We start from the raw sequence: 25,594 nt of genomic DNA, 5'->3' as shown, positions 1-25,594 counted from the left end.
TTCACTTCTTTCATAGTCATTGGTCTTTGAAGCCTGAGATTCCTGTGAGCTGTAACCTTAGGTTCAAAATCTATTTTAACAAAAAAAAATTATTTTAAATATATGTTCTAAGAAATGGTAATGACTTACTTTTTTAAATTTATAAGTAAATCACGTTAAAAACAAGTTGGCTAACTCTAAAAATACTCAAATCATAAACCGTTATATAAAATTTAAAAAATTTAATTAAAAATTAATTATTTTTCAATTAATAATACTTATTTTTAAAATTATTTTTTTTTTAAATTATAAATTTTAAATTTTGAATTCTAAATATAATCATAAATTTTAAACTTTAAAAAAAATAAAAACTAAAAAAATAATAAATTAATAAAAAAATTATGAATATTATTTAATTAAATATTAATTTTATATATCTTTCTAAATTTAAACACCAACGGCAAGACAAATTCTGTAACTTCAATCATCTAAGATAAAACGTGGTATTTGGCATTATTTATTTTAAATTCCTCTCTATCACTTGTTTAAGTGAAAATAAAAAATATATAAATTATAAATTGTTGCATGCATCTCTGTAAGTTATTCCATCTTACAAACTTAACTCTTTTTGTATAAATAAAAATAAAATATATAAGTAAAAATTATTTTCTGTGTCAAAAGTACAAATTACTCTTAACTGTATACATGGATCTTGTTAACATGTATTTAAAAAGTACATTTTAGGAGTACTATAAAAAAATATTTTAAAAAATTATCAAAAAATATTTTTTATATTTTTAATACAACAAATACCTAAAGCATTTATATTATTTAAATATAAATAATTATATCTTTTATATATTGCTACAGTATATATATTTTTTTAATTTTAACTTTATTACATAGAGACTCTAATTCAAAACAAAATTCATCTTTTTGGAATTACTTAAATAAAAAAATTGCATGCAGAAATGTTATCATATGTGATATGTTTGTTTAAATCATCAATATAACTAGTTGCAACAGGCATTGAAGAACATCCCTATAAGTTATAACCAGCTGCTATAGATTTTGAAAAACACTGTTGTTTTTGTTGATCCTTCACTGTCCACGAGCTGTATATCATCAATGGAGAAGCTAAAAGAAGAAGACAAGACAATGAACGAGAGAGCGGATGTTAATCGGTTGCATGTAGATTTTTCTTACTCTGTTGTTAAATGACAGTGGCCAAATTGAATGTATTTAGACTTCCAAGAAAGGTCGCGTTTCGATGTGATTTGAGTTAAATTTTGCAAATATTACCTTATCTGAGACCATTTAAGTTTTTTTTTTTATTTAAATAGCTAACCAACTTTTTATTGCAAAATATTTTATATAAAAAACAAACTGAACATACATGTAAATAGAGAGAATTATTTAAAAGAAAAATACCTAAACTTAATGTAGAATTATACCATACCGTTAAACTCTTTTTGAAAAAATAGCTTAAACAATAAATGATTATATTAAAAGTAGTTTATAAATAAATTATTTTGTATTTGGATTTTTAATTCTAAAAGAGCTTATTTTATAAAAATGTGATAAAAAGTAGAAGTATTATGAGAGAAGTAATTTTTTTTAACTTCTTTATAAGCTCCTAAATAATTTCTCAAAAAGCTACAATTTGATTTTAAAAATTGCACCAAATATTAATACTACTACTTTTCATAAGTTAAAAGTTAAAAAAAATTATTTTAAAACTTTTCAAATGGACCTTAATCATCTAGATATAAGTGCATTACAGAAATTGATTTGATTTCCTTCGTCAGTCTTCCTGCCTTTATAGTCTTGTCTATGGTTTCTGCCATTCTCTTTATTAACGCTAATACCAATTTTCACGGCTAATTTCACAATAAGTATTTTTTGAATGATTTAACTATTCTTTTTGAAAAAAAAAAAAAAAAAAAACCTAAGCAGAAGGGGATTTCTCCTGCTAGTCAATTGCGTCAAACTCATTTCACTTGAATAAGATCATTCCTAACAAGTTGTTTCCCATGAACGACTGTAATCGTGCTAGATAACGTTACATTGATTGTCTAATTTCTCTAAATGATTTAGCTATTGAAGACAATATATATATATATCAAAGGTAATAACCTAAATAAATGCCATAAAAAAAAAGTTGTAAAGTGTGAATTTTTAGAGTTGCTTTCTTTGATTCTCTATGGAATATAGATAGATTTAAGGAGACTCGCCAACGGAATTCGTTGGTGTTATTCACTAAGGAGAAAGAAGAAAAAGATATAAAAATTGAAAATTGAAAATTTTAGATAAAATGATAAATTTGATAATATTATTAAATTAATATTTTATGAGAAAAATAAAATAACATTAGTACATCTCAATTTAAAATGAGATTTTTATGTGAAAATTAAATAAAATTTTTTAAATACAATATTTTTTTTCTTTAAAAAAAAAAGAGTTGTTAAAATGAATCCCAACAAAAAAAATAATTAGATCGTTAGATGAATATAGGATATTGTCTCATCTCATTATCGTGTATTTTGCATTGTTGTCTTTGTTCAATGTCTTATACTAATGTTTTGTCAATATCACGTCTGATTTCATGAACAATTCAATTTATTAGTTCTTCAAATCTTAGATTTTGGAATAATCTCAACATCAATTTGATTTTTTTATTTTTGTCATTTTTAACATTTTTATACAATTCAATTAAAAAAAACTTATTTTTATTAAAATTTTACTTAATATAATAGGTGTTTTTATTAAAATATATATCATTCTTTTAATAAAATACATAGTCAAAATAAATACATCTTATTATTAATTCTTAATAAAAAAAATATGAAAAAATTAGAATGGACCTAATATAATTATAGGTGGTAATTACAAGTGCATGTAATGGAAGAATAGGTTATTACTTCTAGGGTAATTCATTGGTCTCCATGTATGTATTTTATAATTTACTGTGCCAAGTATAATGACTATGACCAAACTCATATAACAACATATAATAAATAAGAAAGGGATATGTCAATAGTTCAATATGGCATGCTAGGTATCTCCTTACTGAAATCTTGGTACTTCTATTTATAATGAACAGATATGATTCATATGAAAAAATAAACAGAATAATTGTGTAAAATAAATTAAACAAAATTCACGCTAAAAAAATTTAGAGTTAATATAATAAAGAGTGTACTCAAATATACTCGATATAAGAAAAAGTCATACAACATAATTTGTTAAATGTATTAAAATTAAATTCACTAACTATATCTAACTATTCACCATCATTTTCTGTTTATAATTTATATGGATGAAGTTATCCTAAACGTGATTCTGAGTGCGTGTGGTCCAATAAAAAAAACAGAGACAACCGCACCAACGCACAAAGTAAAAATCTACACTCGTCACTAGAATCAATACTGAAACAATATAAAGTCATCACTTCTCATTCCTAGACAATATCATAACCAAACTCCAATGCCATTTTGAAGGTGAAATAGTTTTCATATCACCTTCATTTCATTGTACTTCCACTCTCTTGTTCATCTATATATTTTCAGAAATACAAATCACTTTCACTTTCTATTGTGCATGTAAGTGCTACTGTTTCAGTGTTTATGTACATGCATGCACACCATCATTGATCTCTTTGTTGTGCATGTCTTTGTAGACGATTTTTTTGAGAGTTTTAAGTAGTGTTGTTGTTCTATAATGGCTTCTCTGTGTATATTCTCGTCTCCTCTCCGCTATGCAACATCATTATTATCGTCATCTCAATGGGATGTTAATCAATTTTATCATTCCCAATATAGATTTAATCAGGTTAGAAAATCCTTATTTTGTTGTTATTTATTTATTATCCAATTTCGATCTTTCTTTTGTTTTTTAATTTTTGGTTTTGATTCATTGTTATAGAAGAGGAGAAAAAAATTATGTGGCGTTCATGCATCACTGTCTGACACAGAAGATTATCATTCTCAGAGACCACCAACACCACTACTAGACACTATAAACTATCCCATTCATATGAAAAATCTCTCTATAAAGGTACAATAATATCTAAACAAACCATCAAATTTTATTTTAATTACCCCACATGAATTTATAACAAAATAATCATAAATTAAATAAAAAATTTATTATTATTGTTAAAACAATACGAACAATTTATACAGGAATTGGAACAACTGGCGAAAGAGTTGCGATCCGACCTTATTTTCAATGTTTCTAGAACTGGTGGTCATTTAGGATCAAACCTTGGTGTTGTGGAACTCACGGTTGCTCTACATTATGTGTTCAATACTCCTAAGGATAAAATCTTGTGGGACGTTGGTCATCAAGTATGGTTTGATTTTACTCTTTCTTTAAAATTTGTTTTGTAATGGTCATCTTTGTAAACAAACATTTTGATTGAATTTTGCAGTCATATCTTCATAAAATTCTCACTGGTAGAAGGGATAAAATGTATACCATAAGGCAAACAGATGGATTATGTGGGTTTACCAAAAGGTCTGAGAGTGAATATGATTGTTTCGGCACGGGTCACAGTTCAACGACCATATCAGCAGGACTTGGTAATAATTCTTCTATTTTCTATTTTCTATTTGACATAGAAATTTCCATGCCATTGAAATTTGAAAATCTCGTTATTGCATGAATAGGAATGGCGGTTGGCAGGGATTTGAAGGGAGAAAAAAACACTGTAGTTGCTGTTATTGGCGATGGTGCTATGACCGCTGGCCAAGCTTATGAAGCAATGAACAATGCTGGATATCTTGATTCGGACATGGTTATTATACTAAATGACAATAAACAGGTCTCTCTCCCAACTGCAACTCTTGATGGACCCATACCACCAGTAGGTGCGTTGAGTAGTGCTCTCAACAGGCTACAATCAAGTAGGCCTCTCAGAGAACTCAGAGAAGTTGCAAAGGTAAGCAAATTATAAGTCACTAACGAAAAAATTTTATTTGACTTTGCTAAAACTGATTATGTACTCAATATGATATTTTGGCAGGGTGTAACTAAACAAATTGGCGGACACATGCATGAGTTGGCTGCAAAAGTTGATGAATATTCTCGCGGCATGATTAATGGCTCCAAATCTACCCTATTCGAAGAGCTTGGACTTTATTACATCGGCCCTATTGATGGTCATAATATAAATGATCTTATTTCCGTTCTCAAAGAAACCCAAAGTACTCAAACAAGCGGTCCTGTGCTAATCCATGTTATAACAGAAAAAGGTCGTGGATATCCTTATGCAGAAAAAGCGGCAGACAAGTACCATGGTAATAGAGGCTCTATCAACATGAATTTATCACTTTTTGGTCATTTAGCCTGACGCTAATAAATTTCACTCTGCCATTACAGATTGCATACATCAAATTCTTTGCATGTCAATTATTACCACCCACCTCGCCTTAATAAACACAGGAATGAATTAGGAAGACATTGAAGGACCATATATAGTCACTATTTTCTTCATTTCCTTTTATTAAAGTGATTCACCAAATACTATTACTCATGACTCATTATAATTATTATGAATTATATAATGAAAGAAACAAAATTGGACACCTCTAAAGTAGACTGGAGGATTGTATCTTAAATATTTCTGCAGAATAAACAATAATCCTTTAGTAACATAAAATATTTGTGATTGATTTGATTTTGCAGGTGTTGCTAAGTTTGACCCGGCAACTGGAAAACAGTTCAAGGCTACGGCTAAAACTGAGTCATACACAAGTTATTTCGCAGAAGCTTTAATTGCAGAAGCAGAAGCAGACAAAGACATAGTTGCAATCCATGCTGCAATGGGAGGTGGAACTGGCTTAAATATCTTCCATAAACGTTTCCCATCAAGATGCTTCGATGTCGGGATTGCAGAACAGCATGCCGTTACATTTGCTGCTGGTCTGGCTTGTGAAGGCATGAAGCCTTTCTGTGCAATATACTCATCATTCATTCAGAGAGCTTATGACCAGGTAACACAGCATAGCATGTTGTTGCTTTGAAATTGATACATAACTCAATGTATTTTGTTCCATAGGTGGTGCATGATGTGGATCTGCAGAATCTTCCGGTAAGATTTGCTATGGATAGAGCTGGATTAGTTGGAGCTGATGGTCCTACACATTCCGGCTCTTTCGATGTAACTTTCATGGCATGCCTCCCAAACATGGTGGTGATGGCTCCGTCTGATGAAGCTGAGCTCTTCCACATGGTTGCTACTGCCGCCGCCATTGATGATAGACCAAGTTGTTTCCGCTATCCGAGGGGGAATGGTGTTGGTGTTGCACTACCAGCAGGGAACAAAGGAACTCCTCTCGAGGTAAATGAGAATTATGAAGATTTAGAAGCAACTATTTTAATTTTCAAATCAAATTAATGTCTTCAATTTGTTCTCAAACCTAAACAGATTGGAAAAGGTAGGGTATTAATTGAAGGCGAAAGGGTTGCCCTCTTGGGCTATGGAACAGCTGTTCAGAACTGTTTAGCCGCTGCATCCTTATTGGGACGCCACGGCTTGCATGTGACGGTGGCGGACGCACGTTTCTGCAAGCCGTTGGATCACTCCCTCATTCGCAGCCTCGTGAAATCTCACGAGGTCTTGATCACCGTGGAAGAAGGATCCATCGGAGGATTTGCTTCACATGTTGCTCAGTTCATGGCCCTTGATGGCCTTCTTGATGGAAACTTGAAGGTATATATCAACGCATACTTTATAATAATAATACTAAAATGTTTCGCTACAAAAAAAGAAAAAAAAAGTTAAAAATAGTCTAATTTTATTTTATTTAATATTTATTAATTATTAATAAATATTACTAAAATAAATTTGAGTTTTTTTTCCTAACATTACTCATATCATCAATTATGTTATCAACATATTAAAATATAAAATACACATTACTAATATATGTATTTTACAAATGCAGTGGAGGCCAATGGTTTTGCCAGATTGTTACATTGATCATGGTTCACCTTCTGACCAATTATCTCTGGCTGGTCTCACACCATCTCACATAGCAGGGGCCGTATTCAAAATCCTTGGACAAACTAGAGAAGCACTTGAGGTCATAAATATGAAATAAAATCTACCATGCCTTATCATCTCCAGCTTTGTATAAATGTTGTTAGCGTTAATGTCCCTTGTATAATGTATACAAAAATAATGTAAAATCTTAATGTTGTTTAGCATTGGGAATTATTATATGAGGGGACATGGAAGCTAAGGTTGTAGAATAAAAAGACTATCAATGTGTGCTTTGTTATCTATATTCTTATGTTTTTTTTTCTTTGATATACTTCACTTTATTTAATCTTAAAATTTTAATTGCTTCTATTTAATTTTTAAATTTTATGAATATAACTTATGTTAATTTTTAGAATAATTTTTAGCATACAAACATTAATATAAGGTTGATATAAATATCTAGATATTCCATTAAAATATATAAAACGAAACTATTTTAACTTTTAATTTAAATAACCTAAAACGAAGCAGTTTATAACTTCTTTTTGATAGAGATAAAAACAGGCTTATACAAGGAATTCAGATTTACAGAAGGTCTCCAACAGTCAATCATCTTCTCTTTGCTGATGATTCTATCTTATTTGGAAAGGCTAATGAGAAATCATGTAACAATATCCTATCTCTACTCAATGAATATGAGATGTTTATCGGACAGAAAGTTAACCTCCACAAATCAGCAGTTTTTTCGGTCAAAACACCCCACTCGCTAGAAGACAACAGCTAACAGAATTACGTAACATAGAGCATATGTGGGAACCCAAGATAAATACACCTAGGCCTTCCCTCCATTATTTAAAGATCTAAAAGGAAAATATTCGGTACAATAAAGAATAAAATTTAGAAAAGAGTCAGGCTTAGAAGAAGAATCTATTATCAGTGGCAGACATGTTTTAATCAGAGCTGTTGAAGAAGCTATTCTAATATATACGCTTTCATGTTTCAAGCTTTTAGATTCTCTAGTGGAAGACATACACATGATTTAAGACAGTTTTGGTAGGGTCAGAAGGGAATGAAGAAAAAAATGGCTTCAGTTAGTTGGGATTGTATGACCAGACAAAAAAAAAAACGCAAATTGAAATTCAAGGATCTCAGAACCCAGAATCTAGTCTTGCTGGGTAAATAGTTTTGGCGAATTACTATTAAGCCTAATTTGCTACTTATGCGTGTGCTCAAAGGAAAATACTATAGGTATACTAATCTTTTTTGGCAGATAAAGGAAACCAACCTTCCTGTGGTTGACAAAGTCTACTGGAGAAAAAAAAGTGGTAGAAAAGCGGTTTGAGATAGAATATAGCATCCGACATAAATGTTCGTATTTGAGAGGACCCATGGTTATCCCCACCCTACCCTTTTAGACTCAATAACAACAACAATTCAATAACAAACATCAATTGGGTACATGATTTTTTTCATGCGCCACTTGAGCACTTTTTACCGGCGCTGAAAATCAATTTGGAGTTAAAATTACCGTCCAAAGGAAAAAAGTTTATGTGAAAAGCAGCACATAAAAAATTACTTGTACTCAATTTTATCAACTATAAATTCTCAAATACATTTTATCAAATGACAAGTAAAGATATTAAAAGAGGACAATTTTTTATAACTTTTCTTACATCTCTGTGTTAGGTGTTGTAGAAGGCAAAAAATTTAAAAATTTTTGAAAGTGAGTAACTGATGGCAATGATAATTATAAAAACAATAAAAAAACTATAACAAAAAAGTACTCAAATTGTAGAGTATTGTTTTCTATGAATTTTTTATTTCTTTTATTAATTAATTTTTTTGTTAGTATTTAATGTTTATTAAAATAATTTTTTTCTTATTTTTATTTTTATAATGGATAATGTATTTTTTTTATAAAATAATGTATATATATTATGAGTTTCTCATTTATTTCTCACCTAGGATCCTCCAATATTGACTCATTTATTTCTTACCTAGGATCCTCCAATATTGATGAATGGATATGTGCCGATACTTCCAAGGAAATGCGTGCATGAAAATGTTTTACAACGTCGTGTCACATTTATAGAAGCAAATGCCTACCATTTGGTCCCTTCTATTTTGTTTTAGGATAAAGTGATAATTAGATGATTGAAGATTTTAATTAGCTTTGAATAAATTAGTTTTATTTTTTAAATACTAATTTAGTCTTTTAAAATAGTAAATAGTGTATATATAATATTTTTTATGGATTTATTAATTAAAATTTAATAAATAATATTTATATGTATTGTTAATTACTTTAATATGTATATTTATAAAAAGTAAATATATAGATTATAATTTTTGGAACGAAATTTTACTTGTTTTAATAGAATTTATGATAAACAAAGAGCAGTTGATAAAGTGTATATAAAAACTCAAAAGATAATAAATACTTCATTGTTTAAAACTATATCATTTTCATGTTCATATGAGAATAACAAGATATACATCACTATAAATAATAAAATACATAAATAATTCAATTTTATTTTATACTATTCATTGACAAAAATCCTAATTTTAAAAATTTCTATTCTATTCTCACTGATCTAATCCTCTTTATTTTTTATACAAATTTCGTATCATAATCTTTCCAAAAAAAATCAAAAATTGAAATGGATATTCATCTTTTTAGTTTATCAGAGACTCTGTCGTTATCATTTCAAATATAATCGAGTTACGAATGACTAGGTACGTGTGTCACACATACAATAATAAGAGATCCATGCACTAAATACGTCACGCCATCAGAGGACATTTGCACCAATATGAATCTGGGCTGCGGGCAGTGTGGCACTTATTCATGCATCACATTTGCAATTAGAACAAAATAATATTAAATACTTAAAATATATAAAATAATATATATTTAAATATTAAGAATAAAGTGACAAAAATTTTAATTTATGATGAATTAATTTTTAGAAAAAAATATCAATTAAATTTTCTATTATAATAAACAATGAATATGTATGTCTTTCTATTAATAAATTGTATAAAATAGATAGTACAAAATAAAATAAAGTTGTTATATATTTTATCATCTAAATTATAAAACAGGTAAAATTTTGCTAAAAATTTTGTTATTTACATAACAATTTTTTAAAAATAGACATATTACAATAATTAAACGTATATATAAATAACACTGTTAAATTTTACGTCATAAATTAACAGATAAATAACACAATAATTAATAGTATATATAAATAACATAATAGTTAATAGTACATATAACCAACTGCTCTTTATTTATTTAAGGTATTCATTATTTGTTACTAGAAAGGACTAAATTAATACTTGTTTTTTTCAGTACTAATTAATCTAAAATTAAAATTTTTAAAAATTTAATTATCATTTTATTCAAAATTTAATAATATAATTTTGTGATTAATTTTAATTTTAATGTGTACGTAATTATTTTTACTATATTTAGTGCATGTTTGGGCGCCATTATTTTGTTAAAAAAAAGATCTTTTTTCAATGAAAAAAGATCTTTTTTTATTTTTTAGTGTGTTTGGCAAATTTCTAGTAGTAAAAGTAAAAGCACTAGTAAAATAAAAAAAAAAGACCTTTTTTGAGAAGCTGTAATTTACATCTTTTTTTAAAAGATCTTTTTTCTTTAAAAAAAAAGATGTTTTTCATGTAATAAATAAACAAAAAAGTACTTTTATATTGTTATACACAAACATAATTGATAGATAAAAAGATCTTTTTGTATGAGATATCCAAACATAAAATTACTTTTACTTCTCCATAAGATCTTTTAAAAAAAGATAACTCGAAAAAAGATCTTTTCTTAGAAGCTCACCCAAACAAGCCCTTATAATTTGTTGCTACGAGTTCTACGCGGAGGAGGTTACCTAAAAAAAGAACTTTTGAGATTTTTTTTATCATACTTATAGATTTATTAAGATATTCTCATACCAACTCTTAAAGAGCCTTATGTTAGGAAATTATTTGATTTCCTAACTTATTTGTGGGCAATACATATATTAATTATAATCGCAAATTATGCTATTTCAAATTAAATGATTTATATAATGGTGATCTCATTTATTGTTATAAATGCTAAATTGAATAAGTCATTATTACTTTTGATTTGGAATTAAATGAGAATAAAACCGGATATTATCTTTTTGGATTTTAGATATATTATCTTTTGGGCTTTAGATACTATTTTATTTGGGCTTAAGGGTTTAATGGGTGCTATGCTCAAATATAAATAGACCGTCAGGGTTTCGGTCCCCGATATGCCAAAGCCGCCTTTGTTGCTCTTTCCCCATCAAAAGAGTTGCAGTTCAGCCTCCTAGGAATACAGAAGGCTTTGGTTGAGGAAGATCGAAAGAACCACAAGATCCAAACTCTTCTGATCGTATGATTCATGTTTATGAATTCAGGTACGCTTCCGCATTATGATATGTTATATTTTTGATGATTCGATATGGATGATCTGAGATATTGAAATTAATTTATTCCAACAAGTAGTATCAGAGCCATCCATAATTTAATCATCGAAAATATTCAATTTTATTTTTTTAATTACTGAATTGATATATGGATCGATGTATATATGTTTCTCATTACGTTACGATGTTACATATATAAGAATATATGTATATATATTATATTTGTGCGACTGTGTGGGTTAGTGTATATGTATTTAGTATTGTTCCACATATACAACGTAACTTATCGCCGTTTTGGTTGCTTTTGAATATATATGTGTATATATACTATCCATCATTTATATATATCATTATTTGGTTATACTTTGAGGATATATATGGTTACGTATATATATTTTATGAGAAGGTCTGCCTTTTATTTAGTTTGGCAGATTTTTTTTTTTATATAATAAACAGTAAATTGATTTTTTTAAATAGAAAATAAAGATTAATTTTAATCTTAATGGATCGAGAATTTTTGGCATATGAGTTATAATCATTTTTTTTAAAGGTCTAAAAAGACACCATTAAGATTTAAATCATTTTGCGATTTAAATATTTTTTAAATTGTTACATAAGGAAATTAGTAACAATTTGGATTATTATACTTACATATTTTATAAAGATTTAGTTTTGGAATAAATTGATTGAACATTATGCTGCCAAAGTAGCCTCTTTTGTGAAAATTGATTTATTCAAAACATAAGGAATATGGTGATATGTAATTCATGCGAATATTGGTCGGCCCAAAGGAAGGCCTATATTTAGCCGAATTACATACACATATTAATGGTAAATAAATATTTGGATAACTAAGAATAAAGTAATACTTATTATTTATGCGAACAATAATCGGCCCAAAGGAAGTTTATTGTTTGGCCAAATAATAAGCATTGCACACTTTTGTTTATTTCCTATTAATTATGCGATCAATAATCGGCCCAAAGGAAGGTTATTGTTTGGCCAATTAATAGAAAATATATGCGGTAATAAATAGGTTGCGAAGTTTAAGTTTCCATGTGCGCATTAAGTCGGTCCAAAGAAAGGCTTAATGTGTGACAGAAATTTTGACAATATTTGATTACTGCAATGAGAGTATCACTTACAGTTAATTTTTCTATCCAAAGATTGAAAATTAATGTTGTGCTAGATATCTCAATATGGATTTTTTACCCATTAATAACTAATATTTACTGCATGTTCTTTTTGTTCTGATCCAAAAACTATGGCTTTAGCTACCAATGTTTCTGCACAAATTAGCAGTATTCCTATGCTGAATGGTTCAAACTTTAAAGTTTGGAAAGATACCGTGGAGATTGTCCTCGGTTGTATGGATCTAGATATAGCTCTTCAAGAGGAGAAACCCACTTCCACTCCGGAAAACCTCAATGATGTTAAAATAGAGAAGTGGGAGAGATCCAATCGAATGAGCATTATGATCATGAAACGCTCAATTCCTGAGGCGTTTCGGGGCTCAATTACTGAGGATAAAGATGCCAAACAGTTCCTAAAGGATGTTGAAAAATTCTTTACTAAGAATGAAAAGGCGGAGGCAAGTAGCCTTTTGAGCAAACTTGTCTCCATGAGGTATAAAGCTAAAGGGAACATAAGGGAGTACATTATGGAAATGTCTCATCTTGCTTCAAAATTGAAAGCACTAAAGTTAGAGTTGTCTGAAGATTTACTCGTGCATTTCATTTTGATTTTCCTTCCTGCACACTTTGGGCAATTCAAAGTGAGTTATAACACTCTGAAGGACACTTGGTCCTTAAATGAGCTTATATCTCACTGTGTGCAAGAAGAAGAGAGGCTGCAGTAAGATAAGACTGAAAGTGCTCACATGGCTTCATCTTCTCAGTATAAAAGAAAGCGTGATACTACTGCGGATGTGCCTTCTCAGCAGAAAAAGGCTAAGAAACAAGATCAAGTTTCAACTTGTTTCTTCTGTAAGAAGGTGGGACACATGAAGAAGGATTGTACCAAATATGCCACTTGGCGTGTAAAGAAGGGTATAATTCTTACTTTCGTTTGTTCTGAGGCTAGTTTAAGTTATGCACCTGTTGATACTTGGTGGGTAGATTCTGCTGCTACTACTCATGTAAGTGTTACTATGCAGGGTTGCCTATGGAGCCGACCGCCAAGTGATGCTGAAAGATACATCTATGTGGCAGACGGTAATATAGTTGCAGTCGAAGCTATAGGAACCTTTAGATTATGTTCCGCGAGTGGATTTTACTTGGATTTATTAGAGACATTTTTTGTATTGTCATTTAGACGAAATTTAGTTTCTGTTTCTCGTTTGAACAAATCAGGTTATTTTTGTTCGTTCGAAGACAATAAAGTCAGTCTCTTTTATAATTCGAATAATATTTACTCTGGTCATTTGGTGGATAATTTATACAGGCTTGACTCAAATTCCAATAATAATGAAATACTGCAAACAGGTACAAAATGAAAACTAAATGAGAATTCAGCATCATTATGGCACAAACGCCTAGGTCACATCTCTAAATAGAGAATTCAGAGGCTCGTGTCGGATGGAATTCTTAGACCCCTAAATTTGGCGGACTTTGAAGTCTGTATTGAGTGCTTAAAGGGAATAAGGACAAACGAAAGGAAATTAGGTGCCGAGAAAGCTAAAGATGTCTTAGAACTGATATATACCGATATATGTGGCCCATTCCCTACTGTCCCTTGGAATGGACAAACGGTACTTTATTACGTTCATAGATTATTACTCTCGTTACGGGTATCTATATTTAATTCATGAAAAGTCCCAAGTCTTGGATGTTTTCAAGTCTTTCAAAGCTGAAGTTGAACTTCAACTTGGAAAGAAAATTAAAGCTGTCAAATCTGATCGTGGTGGTGAATACTATGGAAGATATGATGGTACAGGTGAGCAACGTCCCGGGCCTTTTTTTCTCTTTTCCTAGAGGAGTGTGGTATTGTTCCGCAATACACCATGCCAGGCAAACCTAGCATGAATGGTGTTGCAGAGCGAAGGAACCGAACTCTTAAAGACATGGTGAGAAGTATGATTAGTCATTCTTCCTTGCCTGAATCACTATGGGGAGAAGCCTTAAAGACCGCAGTGTACATCCTTAATAGGGTGCCAAGCAAAGCAGTTAACAAAACCCCATATGAAATTTGGACTTGGAAAAGGCCCAGTATAAAGTATTTGCATATTTGGGGATGTCCAGCTGAGGCGCGACCTTATAGGCCGCATGAAAGAAAATTGGACTCAAGAACAATTAGTTGCTACTTTGTTGGTTACGCTGAGCGTTCACGGGGGTACAAGTTTTACAATCATGCATCAAGGTCTATTTTTGAGACGGGAAATGCGAGATTTCTTGAGGATGTTGAGTTTGGGGGGAAGGAAATATTAGGAATGTTGCTTTTGATGAGGATTCTGTAACTGATAATGATTAGGTCTTTGTGCCTATTATTGTTCAAGATACAGTTATAGTACAAGAGCATAATGAGAATCCTACTGCAGATCCAGTTACAGTACAAGAGAACAATGAGAATATTGTTGTTGCTCAAGATACTGCTATAGTAAAGGAAAATAATGAGAATCCTCCTCAATTCCAATCCATACAGCAAGCTCAACAACCTCAAGAAGTGTCATTAAGGAGATCTAATAGAGAAAGGAGAAAATACATCTATGATCTCAAACAAGCTTCCCGTCAATGGTATCACATGTTCATCAAGTCATTACCTCATGGTTTTGAGGTAAATATCATAGATGAGTGTGTATACCGCAAGTTCAGTGGGAGTAAATACATTCTTTTGGTCTTACATGTTGATGACATTCTACTTGCCAGTAGCGATATAGGCTTGTTGCATGAAACTAAGAAATTTCTATCGAACAAATTCGAAATGAAAGATCTTGGTGATGCCTCTTTTGTATTAGGAATTGAGATACTAAGAGATTGCTCTCAAGGTATTCTTGGATTGTCACAAAAGAACTATATCGAAAAGATTTTAAGTAGATATTTCATAGAAAGTTGTAGACCAATGGACACACCCGTAGTTAAAGGAGACAAGTTTAGTCTCAAGTAATGCCCCAAAATGATCTTAAGAAGACAACAATGCATGATAAACCTTATGCATCAGCACTAGGGAATTTAATGTATGCTCAAGTCTACATACATCCTGATATATCATTTATAGTGGGAGTGTTGGGTAGATACTTGAGCAATCCGGACATGGATCATTGGATAGCTGTTAAACGCGTAATGCGTTGTTTAAAGAGAACAAATGATTACATGCTTATTTATCGGAGATCAGAAAATTTGGAGATTATTAGGTACTCTGATTCCGATTTCATGGCATATGATTGTGAAACTTTGTCACTAAGCTTCATATAGTAGATGACATTAAAAGGCCATTAAAGATATTTTGTGACAATAAGTCAGCAGTACTATACTCCAATAACAATAAGAGCTTGATAAAATCGAAGCATACAGACATTAAGTTCTTAGTTGTTAAGGAGAAAGTTTAAGAAAAACCAGATTTCCATAGGACATATAGGAACAGAATATATGCTAGCAGACCCATTACCAAGGGATTGACCCCTAAAGTTTTTTTTTATGAGCACACTGCTCGGATGGGTGTCAATAGTTGTGATGTCTTGGTTTAGTGGGAGTTTATGCTGTATGTCCTATGACAGATATTGAGTTATTTTTCTGCAGAATTAAGTTGATGGTTTATTTCATGTTATGTGAAATGTTCATTTTGCAATATTTATATTGTGTTTGATCTCAATAAAGTTGGACCAGTTGGAAATAGACATGCATGAGATCACTTGGCATGTAATTTCCATATTACTCATCCAAATTTGATCTATGTCGTTAAGTATATTAGGATGGCGATTGGCGTGGTTTAGTCACGGCATTTAATGTGATAAAAGCTGCGGTAGTTCCATATCTAATGTATGAGACGGACCAGATTGTTAAAGTAATGAGAGAAATAGCATTCAGATGCGCGCATAAAGTTTATAAAGATGTGATTATATCAATAAATAATATATGTATAGCCCAAGTGGGAGATTGTTAGGAAATTATTTGATTTCCTAACTTATTTGTGGGCAATACATATATTAATTATAATCGCAAATTATGCTATTTCAAATTAAATGACTTATATAATGGTGATCTCATTTATTGTTATAAATGCTAAATTGAATAAGTCATTATTACTTTTGATTTGGAATTAAATGAGAATAAAACCGGATATTATCTTTTGTTCCTTAGATAATTATCTTTTTGGATTTTAGATATATTATCTTTTGGGCTTTAGATACTATTTTATTTGGGCTTAAGGGTTTAATGGGTGCTATGCTCAAATATAAATAGACCTTCAGGGTTTCGGTCCCCGATATGCCAAAGCCGCCTTTGTTGCTCTTTCCCCATCAAAAGAGTTGCAGTTCAGCCTCCTAGGAATACAGAAGGCTTTAGTTGAGGAAGATCGAAAGAACCACAAGATCCAAACTCTTCTGATCGTATGATTCATGTTTATGAATTCAGGTACGCTTCCGCATTATGTTATGTTATATTTTTGATGATTCGATATGGATGATCTGGGATATTGAAATTAATTTATTCCAACACCTTATACCTTGAAGTTTTTTTTTTATGGTGGTCTTTCTAAATCATTTTTCTTCCAAACAAGAATGAACTTTTTTCTCTTATTTATTTATTTATTTTTTGGTTATGGCTCACAATGTAGTTAGCATAAGTGAATTAGTATCTTAGTTGGTTATCTAGTGAAATTATATTTAAGTTTAGTTTGGATAAATAATTTAATTAAGTTTTTTTTAAAAGATATAATTTAAACAATAAATATTTATACTAAAAGTAGTTTATGAATAAGTTATTTTGTATTTGGTTTTTTAGTTTTAAAAGCATTTATTTAAAAAAAATATATGATAAAAAAATTTTTATTACGAGAAAAATTATTTTTTTTTAATTTTTTTATAAATTTTTAAATAATTTTTTAAAAAACTACAATTTAATTTTAAAAATTATATTAAATATTAATATTAATATTAATATTTTTTCATAAATCAAAAACTCAAAAAAATAACTTTTCAAACTTTTTAAATCGATCCTTAATACGAAAAATTTAATGATTTGACCATGAAATTAAGCTGACCAATACAAAGGAAAAAAAGTAGTTGAGCTGGGAAATTTTAGTGGGAATTGAAGAAAATGACGCACCTCAAAATAAAATCAAATCAAACTATACCCAACAAACTTGAAATATGGGTATTGGCATCAAAATCAGGCAATTCAATAGTGGCATCAAAATATTAATAAGTAGTTACTAATTAATAACGTATTGGTAGTTCAATCAAACTTTAATTTTGCACAAAATGCATTGACATCACATGGAAAAATGTGCCACTCTCACAACCAGTCACTAGACACGTTTGTTACCAATGAATATTTATTTTATTTTTGTATTTCTAATTACGAATTAAGTTTATTAGTTTCTTTCTCTAATTCTCTTCCATTCATCCTTTTTAGAGAACAAGTCTTGTGTATTGTCATATTGTGTATCTTAGTTTTTATCATTCAAACATGATAAGACTATTATTATAACTAATTTTTTTAAAAATATTTTTCTTTAATAAATAAAAAATAAATATATTAAATTTTTTATATTGTTAATAAAAACTCTTTTAATTTGTAATTTTATTGCACAAATTAGCTAAATCCATTATTGTTATTGTTTACAAGTACAAAATTTAGTGAAGCTTGTCCAAAGATTTTATGGGCCTGATGGATGATGAAACTAAATTTTGGTAAGGGCCTAAAAGGGCCTATAGTGACGCTCTTCTGGTAATGGGCTTAACAGTTTCATTCTTTTTTACTCAGCCCACGCGCCATTTCTATTTAAAAAAAAAAAAGAATAAGGAGGCAATAATCAAATTTTATTTAAGAATGCTTTCTTTTTCTCTTTATGCTGGCTCTTTGCTAATGTATGGTTTAATTACTCTTCAGGTCCCTATAACTTCACCGAATTTTCAATTAGGCTCCTATACTTTTTTTCTTTTCAATTGGGTCCCTGTACCTTTTTTTTTTCAATTAAGTCCCTGTTAACGTTTGACGTTTAAAAAAAAAACGTTAGTGAGCTGTGAAATGACTTATTTACCCCTTGTCTTCTCCCTATAAACACTCTCGTTGCAGTATCTGAGGTTTCTCTTATTCTCCCTTTTCCATTTTCAGTTTTCATATTCTCCAAATTTATGGCTCATAGTCAAGGAATCTCATTTATTCTCTCTTCGGGAAGCTGTGTTTCCAGGAGCTTGTACTCGAAGGAAAGAAGACACCTGTGTTTCTGTGGAGAGGCAGTAACCGTCCGTCGTTCCTCAGCCGTTTCTGACCATGGTAGGAGGTATGTTACTTGTGGGAAGATACCAAAATGCAACTTTTTTGAGTGGATTGATGATTTTGATTGGATTGAGGTTGATGACGATACAAAGAATGGGTGGCCAAAGAAAAAGAAAAAGCGGGTTCACTATTTGTGTGGTGACACTCTGAGTCTTCAAATTTCAGGAACAACAAAGAATCCTAATAGAAGATTTATTTCTTGCCCTAACAGAAGATGCAAATTTTTTGAGTGGGTTAATGAAGTTGGTGCAAGAAGTAACGTGTCTGCTGCTACTGTTGGAGTTGTTGGAACACAAAATTCTGCTAAGTTGGAAGCTGAAATGTGGAAATTGGATGCACAAGAAAGAAAGATAGAGAGGCTAAACGTGGAGATGGAGAGATTAATTGTTGAAGCCAAAGAAATAGATGCTTGTTGGGTAGATTATGTGATGAGTTGAATATTCTCAAAGAATAAATTGGGAGGTTGGATGACAATATGAAAATTCAATGTAAAATGCAATATATGCTATTTATGTTTTTGCTAGTCTTAATAATTGGAATGTGGTTTGCAAGAGTTTAGAGTTATCTGTGCTATAAAGTTGTAATATAAGAGATTGTATGGCTTCAATCCAATTAAAGTTAATTAAGTTTAGTTTGAATCAATTTTGCACTTTAATGTATTTTGTGTGTATAACAAATGATAGTTAGGAAGCAACTTTATCAATGTGAATATTTAAATTTTCACAATTGACAACAACTTGCAGCAAGAAGTGGCCAGAAAATATGCTACATATATTTTCATTAAGTGTTCCTCTAAACCATACTTACACAAAATATCATAACATAAGTGGTCATATAATATGCCACATATAGCTAATCCAAAATAAAGATCCAAGAAGTGCAACAATTAAAAGTGGTCCAACCTGATTACAAAATATCAAAATAGTGGTCCTATCCACATAATAAACAGTGGCCACATAGACACAATTCATCACAAGATATACTATTTAACAGCAGCCCCAACAACCCTAACTATAAATATAAACAGACTTCAGTCATCACTTATGTCTATATGTAGATTAGGTGCTCCTTTTTGCTTCATCACTCCTAACTTTAGCCGCCCACTTCTCCTCACACCAAACACCTTTGTCTTTGGTAAAGGTTGAGAAGATGCTCTAGGTGCTTGGTGAGATTTTGCACTTGCCACAGCTAGGAGAGGCTGGGAGACTGGCCCTTCAAGAGGTAAGGCTTGTTGTGAGGTGGCTGTGGTTGGAGCCACTGCACCGGTGGATGTGGTTGGAGCCTGAGAAGCTGAAGTTGCAAGTATGGGAGGTGCTTGAGTGGAGGCAGCAACAGTAGGTGTGGTGGGTAGCTGTTGGGAAGATGTAGGTGTGGTGGGGAGTGGTTGTGAAAATGCAGCTCTACCCCTTCCCCTGCCCCTTATTCTTCCCCTACCTGCCCCTGTTTGCCTTATTCGCTCAGATCTGCAGATATTCACACCGGATCTGTTGTCGGCAGCAGGATCAGTGTCAACAGCAGCAGCAGCAGCAGTAGGCACAGTGTCAGCAGCATTCGGATCTTTTCCGTTGGCGGCAGCAGCAAGACCAGGATCTGAAATCAGGTAAACAGCAGATTGCAACATGAATATTCAACTCTTTTTTCAATGAATTTATAATCTATTTACAATTTATTTATAACACAGCATAATCAATTGATAATCATCTTATAATAAATTGATAATCATCTTATCATTCGAACATATCTCAACACCGTTACCTTCCCTACAGCCATCAACAACATACACCGAGCAATGCTTAACCGTTTGCAACACTAATAACCTATCCATTCTCATGGCATCTCCATTACTCATCAACTCTCTGAGACCCGAGCTCAATTGACAGCCTGGTTCACAGTACCTGATCCTGGCATTCCCTTTGTACCCTAACTTTTGCAACTCACTAACTATTTCTTGCAAACTCCATTCATCGAACTCATAATGCATATCTTCCAACACTCCTCCCCCCCCCCCAAATATTCTAGCCCGTTCCCTAAATCATGAAACTTGCCACCATGGTGTATGTCTATGGTAAAATCCGAGTCCCCCATCCCTACAGGTATTAAAAACAGAAACATAATCTATTTAAAGCAACATCAGCACAACCACAACAATCAACATTCAAGAATAAACAAAATTCATCATCCAATGCCATAGTAGCTCCATTCAATCACATAATTTGAAAAAAAGGTTCAAACTTTCATAAGTTGAAACCATCAGCATACATTACACTTTCACAAATCTCCCATTGAAAGCAAAATCTATTTAATAAAAATAGAAGTAGAATCCATTTAAAGCACCACCATCACAACAACAACAGTCAAACAATGCCATATTTTTTTTTGAAAAAAAATAACATAAATATCAACTTTTAACACTAAAAAAATTAGGATTTTTTCTTTGTCACTTACTTGCAGAAACTTCGATTGCAGGGAGATGGAGCAGAGGCGTGGTCGGAGGCTCGGCAACGTGCGGCACGGTGACTCCAGGCGAGGGCCTTCACCGCGACGGAAGGAAGACGCCTTGGCCGGACAAACCGTGGAGAAGACCTCTGACAACAACAACGCACAAGGGCCCAGCGCAAAGAGAAGGCGACGGAGGGGACACCAGCAACTGTCTGTTGCAGTCGATGGCAGACACACACGCCATCGACGGAGGCAGGAGGCGGAGAAGACAGGAGAAACTTAGGGTTTCTTTTTTTCTTAGGAATGAAATGTGAGGGGTTATTTGGGTATTAGGAAAAATTTATATTACTTCACCAAGCCTCTATAGCTAATTGCCAAGAATATTCTTTTTTTATGTAGAATATTCTGTTATCTCAAACGGTACACTGACGGCAGGGACTTGATTGAAAAAAAAAAGGTACAGGGATCCAATTGAAAAGAAAAAAAGTATAGGGACCTAATTGAAATTTCGGTAAAACTATAGAGACTTGCAGAATAATTAAACCGCTAATGTATTATAGTATACTTAAGTTCACTATGTGCTAAATATTTATTATAATATTTTCAAATGTAAATTGTCTTAAATACTTTTAAATTAATGACTTTTATATGTATTTTTTTTTTCCAAAGATAGCTTATATTTGTGACTTGAAAAGTTATTTAACAAAGTAATAAATCTCTCTCTTGATCTATGTTTTTAAAAAATTATTGAATAATAAAACGTGCACATTATTCTCTCTTCTAGTACAAGTACCACAGTAGAAGAGATGGACTCATCCGATTCAATCTTAATTGACTTTGATGAACTATTTTTTGTATAGCTTTGAGTCCACACAAGCATGGAGGATTGTTTCAATCACACATAACCTTCCACACTAATGAATTTTCAACTATATTATTATATTATGTATATATAAAAAATCTATTATTAAATTAGTTATTTACATAAAATATATATTAAAAATAAATTAAATAATACATATATTTACACACGAATATATAATAATAAATTTAATAACTGAATTTTTTTTATGTACATATAGTATTTTTAATAAATTTTTCTCAAAACTTAGGGGTTACTTTGCCAAATTTGCATTTTCACATGCCACTCAAATTTTTAAATATAACATATTGAATAACTACTAATTTGTAGTATATATATTATATTTAAAAAAATGATAATATTCTTAAAAAAAAATAAAAATGAAAAAACTAACAAGGAGTATAATTAACAAAAGGGCTTTGAAATGAATGACGTAATGAGGGTGTCATCTTTTCAGGTAACAAAAAGAATCTGGAAATTTCTAACTCATCTATCTTTGCACCTAAACCTAATTAACACAACCATGTCACTACACGTATGATTTTGACAAGTGATAATGCTAATTACCGGTGATTATGGATCTTCCATGATCTCTTCAAATCATTCATAATGGTAAATCTTAATATAGCTTGGTACACAAGGGCACATTAAGCATGTGATTAGGGATAAATAAGTCTAAGCAAATATGGTAATGACACTCACATAACCATTATATACAAATTAAAGCACTATGAACTCACCTTAATTATGATTTGACACCAAGCGTCGGCAGTTCCTTGGGTGCAGTTTGCATTATTAAACTTTGTCATATCCCTAATCATCAACATATAAACTTATTATTACTAAATTCAATGTTTTTAAAATTTTAATTAAATATTTATATATTTCAAATGTACATCTGTTTTCATAAAATTTACTACTTGTTCTTCATATCTTAGAATTTTTATGTGGATAATATTTTCCTCTCTATCAAAAGTGAGAGACAGATAAAGAGAAATATGTCTTCCAATAATTTATTACAAAATCATTTCATGTCCAAATTAGTCAAGTTTACATTTGAGATCAAAGCAAACAACACACTTTAGTTAACACTAGATTAGTCGAGTTAGAACTATAAGTATTAAAATTTCAACAAAGAAATGTATCAACCACAATTCCAGAATTTGAAATTTTGGATTAATAAAATTTAGAGTAAATACATTTTTTGGCTCCTATTTTTTTTGAAAATTGACAAGCTGTCCCTCAATGTTTAAAAAATAACAAATCGGTCATTGTCTATTTTTTTCCGTTAGACACATCAATTCTTCCGTTAGACAAATCGGTTTCTGCTGTCTATTTCTTCTGTTAGACACATCAACTCTTGTCTATTGGTTACAGAAGGGTCGATGTGTCTAACAGAAGAAATAGACAGGGGCCGATTTGTCATTTTCTAAAGGTTAGGGGGCGGCTTGTCAATTTTCAAAAAGGACAGGAGGCGAAAAAGGTATTTACTCTTTATAGTAATTAATATGATCTAAATTTCAGGAATAAATAAAAACAAAAATAGACACTTTCTTTTGTTGCGGTATTTCCTACTTCGACGAGTTAAAGACTAATCTGTCACGGATCTAAACTCCATTTTAGGATTTGTTGTTGCAAATGAATTGTTGCATGCATAATAAGGCGGAATTTAAATTTCCAACAATTATTTAAGCGGAACTAACTATTAGACTAACTCAAATTGGACCACTTATATTTGAAAAAGACAGCAATTAATGAAACTTAAAACACAAGCTAAATATATGTGCAAGGCATATGAAAAGTGTGTAATTTACATTCTTGCACTGAAATTATCCCTCATCTAATTCAAAACCAACTACCTTAACTTAGCCACACACGACTCTAGAAATCAATGACCGATGATGTCAGATGTGACGTCAACAAATTTTACCCACAAACATAGTTTGAACAAATCATTATTTTCTTTAATAAATAAATTAAATTTGCATCATAAATAGTACTATATGAGTAGTACCCTTCAACTAGCGAGTGCTGCAAACCATTCATAAAACATACAAATAATGTGTTATGTGTATATAGCTGCTGCTCTTTTTTACTCTGAAGAAGAATACCATCATATCAAATATCAAAGTAAGTAGATCAAATGAATATTAATATGATGATGGATATGTCACCTTCTTTGCTGATTGAGGATACTGCAGATTCTGAGGGAGATACTATAGGATTCTTTATCACTCTTTGCCCTGTTGAAGCTACTAATAATGATGATGATGCTGAATCTTGCACATCTGACAACAATGATCATCATAATGATTCACATGTGTGTATTTCATCAAAGGAAATGAAATGCTCTTCTTCATCGCCTGATTTCCTTGTTGATGATGATGAAGAAGTGGAATCAATCAAAGTTAATGTGAATGAAGTGGAAGACAAAGTGTTTTGGGAGATCTGTATTGCTGTGGGCTATCCATTGTAAAACGTTTTACATAGTCGTGCAATTACAACTATTTTTTTGGATGATCATTCACGTGGTTAATATAAAAGGTAGTTATTTTTGTTAATGTGATGTTATGTGATTGAATGTACATGTAAAATGATTTTACACTTAGAGTCTATCAAAATAAAATTCTTAGTTAAATACTTAAATCATTCCTAAAGTTTTGTAAATATAAGTGATCATGTTATATACACAGACCAAAGCATAGCCCATGTTATTAATTTACCTTTTTTCCTTGTTTCAGGTATGTATTCACCATTATTATTTGTCTCATTTTCGTTGTTCATATCAATCTTTTTCAATTAAGAATGTATTATTATATATGATATACATGTATAATAATTGATGTTTATTACTATAATCTCGTTATGTTACCAACAGTATTTTTGTTAACTTTTATCAACAGCATTCTGCAGCGTATCCAAAGAATGCTGTATAAAGTAATTAATTAGTTGAAGATGATTATGATCTTGGACTTTTTTTTATGGTCCAGCAACAAGTTGCTAAAATTAATGGGCTGACTATCGTTTGAGTTTTTTTATTATATTATTGAACAAAGATGAAGTGATTAAAATATATGTTGGGCTGTATTGGTGATGAGATTATAAAAGGTTCATTTTTTAAATATATTTTTAAAAATTTTCTATTGAGTTAATAATTTTTGGTCAGTTTGACATAATATGCATTTTTTTTATTGAGGGAGATGGTAATTGTTAATTTAGTTATTGAAATTATCATGATAAAAAGAAACTAAAATTGTAACAAAAAAATTATTATACTAAGTGTGTGTTTAGATTGAAGTTTGTAGATGAGAAGTTGCATAAAATTGATTTTGATTAAAAGTGAACTGAGAATAAAATGATTTATGTTTATCAAATTTTTATATGAATTGTAGTAAATTAAAAAGTCGTTTAGATTATATTACTCAAAATCACT

At 30.8% G+C, this 25,594-nt stretch overlaps 2 protein-coding genes and 1 pseudogene across 2 annotated transcripts; all 3 read left to right on the top strand.

Annotated features, from left to right (window-relative positions):
• Positions 1-3,406: 3,406 nt before the first annotated feature.
• On the top strand, positions 3,407-7,269 carry LOC107638530 (1-deoxy-D-xylulose-5-phosphate synthase 1, chloroplastic). The gene is made up of 10 exons (XM_016341853.3): positions 3,407-3,810; positions 3,904-4,035; positions 4,164-4,328; positions 4,412-4,562; positions 4,650-4,921; positions 5,006-5,279; positions 5,668-5,975; positions 6,041-6,322; positions 6,410-6,694; positions 6,930-7,269. Exons 1-10 carry the CDS (start codon positions 3,700-3,702, stop codon positions 7,083-7,085), a joined length of 2,136 nt encoding a protein of 711 aa, XP_016197339.1. The 5' UTR covers positions 3,407-3,699; the 3' UTR covers positions 7,086-7,269.
• Positions 7,270-12,673: 5,404 nt separating this feature from the next.
• Positions 12,674-19,297, top strand: LOC148566527 (uncharacterized; annotated as a pseudogene).
• Positions 19,298-24,191: 4,894 nt separating this feature from the next.
• On the top strand, positions 24,192-24,785 carry LOC148566526 (uncharacterized). Its single transcript, XM_088485758.1, has one exon. It carries the CDS (start codon positions 24,305-24,307, stop codon positions 24,635-24,637), a length of 333 nt encoding a protein of 110 aa, XP_088341884.1. The 5' UTR covers positions 24,192-24,304; the 3' UTR covers positions 24,638-24,785.
• The last annotated feature ends 809 nt before the right edge of the window (positions 24,786-25,594 follow it).

The sequence above is a fragment of the Arachis ipaensis genome, chromosome B4, assembly GCF_059453495.1.
Source record: "Arachis ipaensis isolate K30076 ecotype BB chromosome B4, ASM5945349v1, whole genome shotgun sequence".
In the NCBI taxonomy this organism is placed as follows: domain Eukaryota; kingdom Viridiplantae; phylum Streptophyta; class Magnoliopsida; order Fabales; family Fabaceae; genus Arachis; species Arachis ipaensis.
This window is presented reverse-complemented; position numbering and strand designations above follow the sequence as displayed.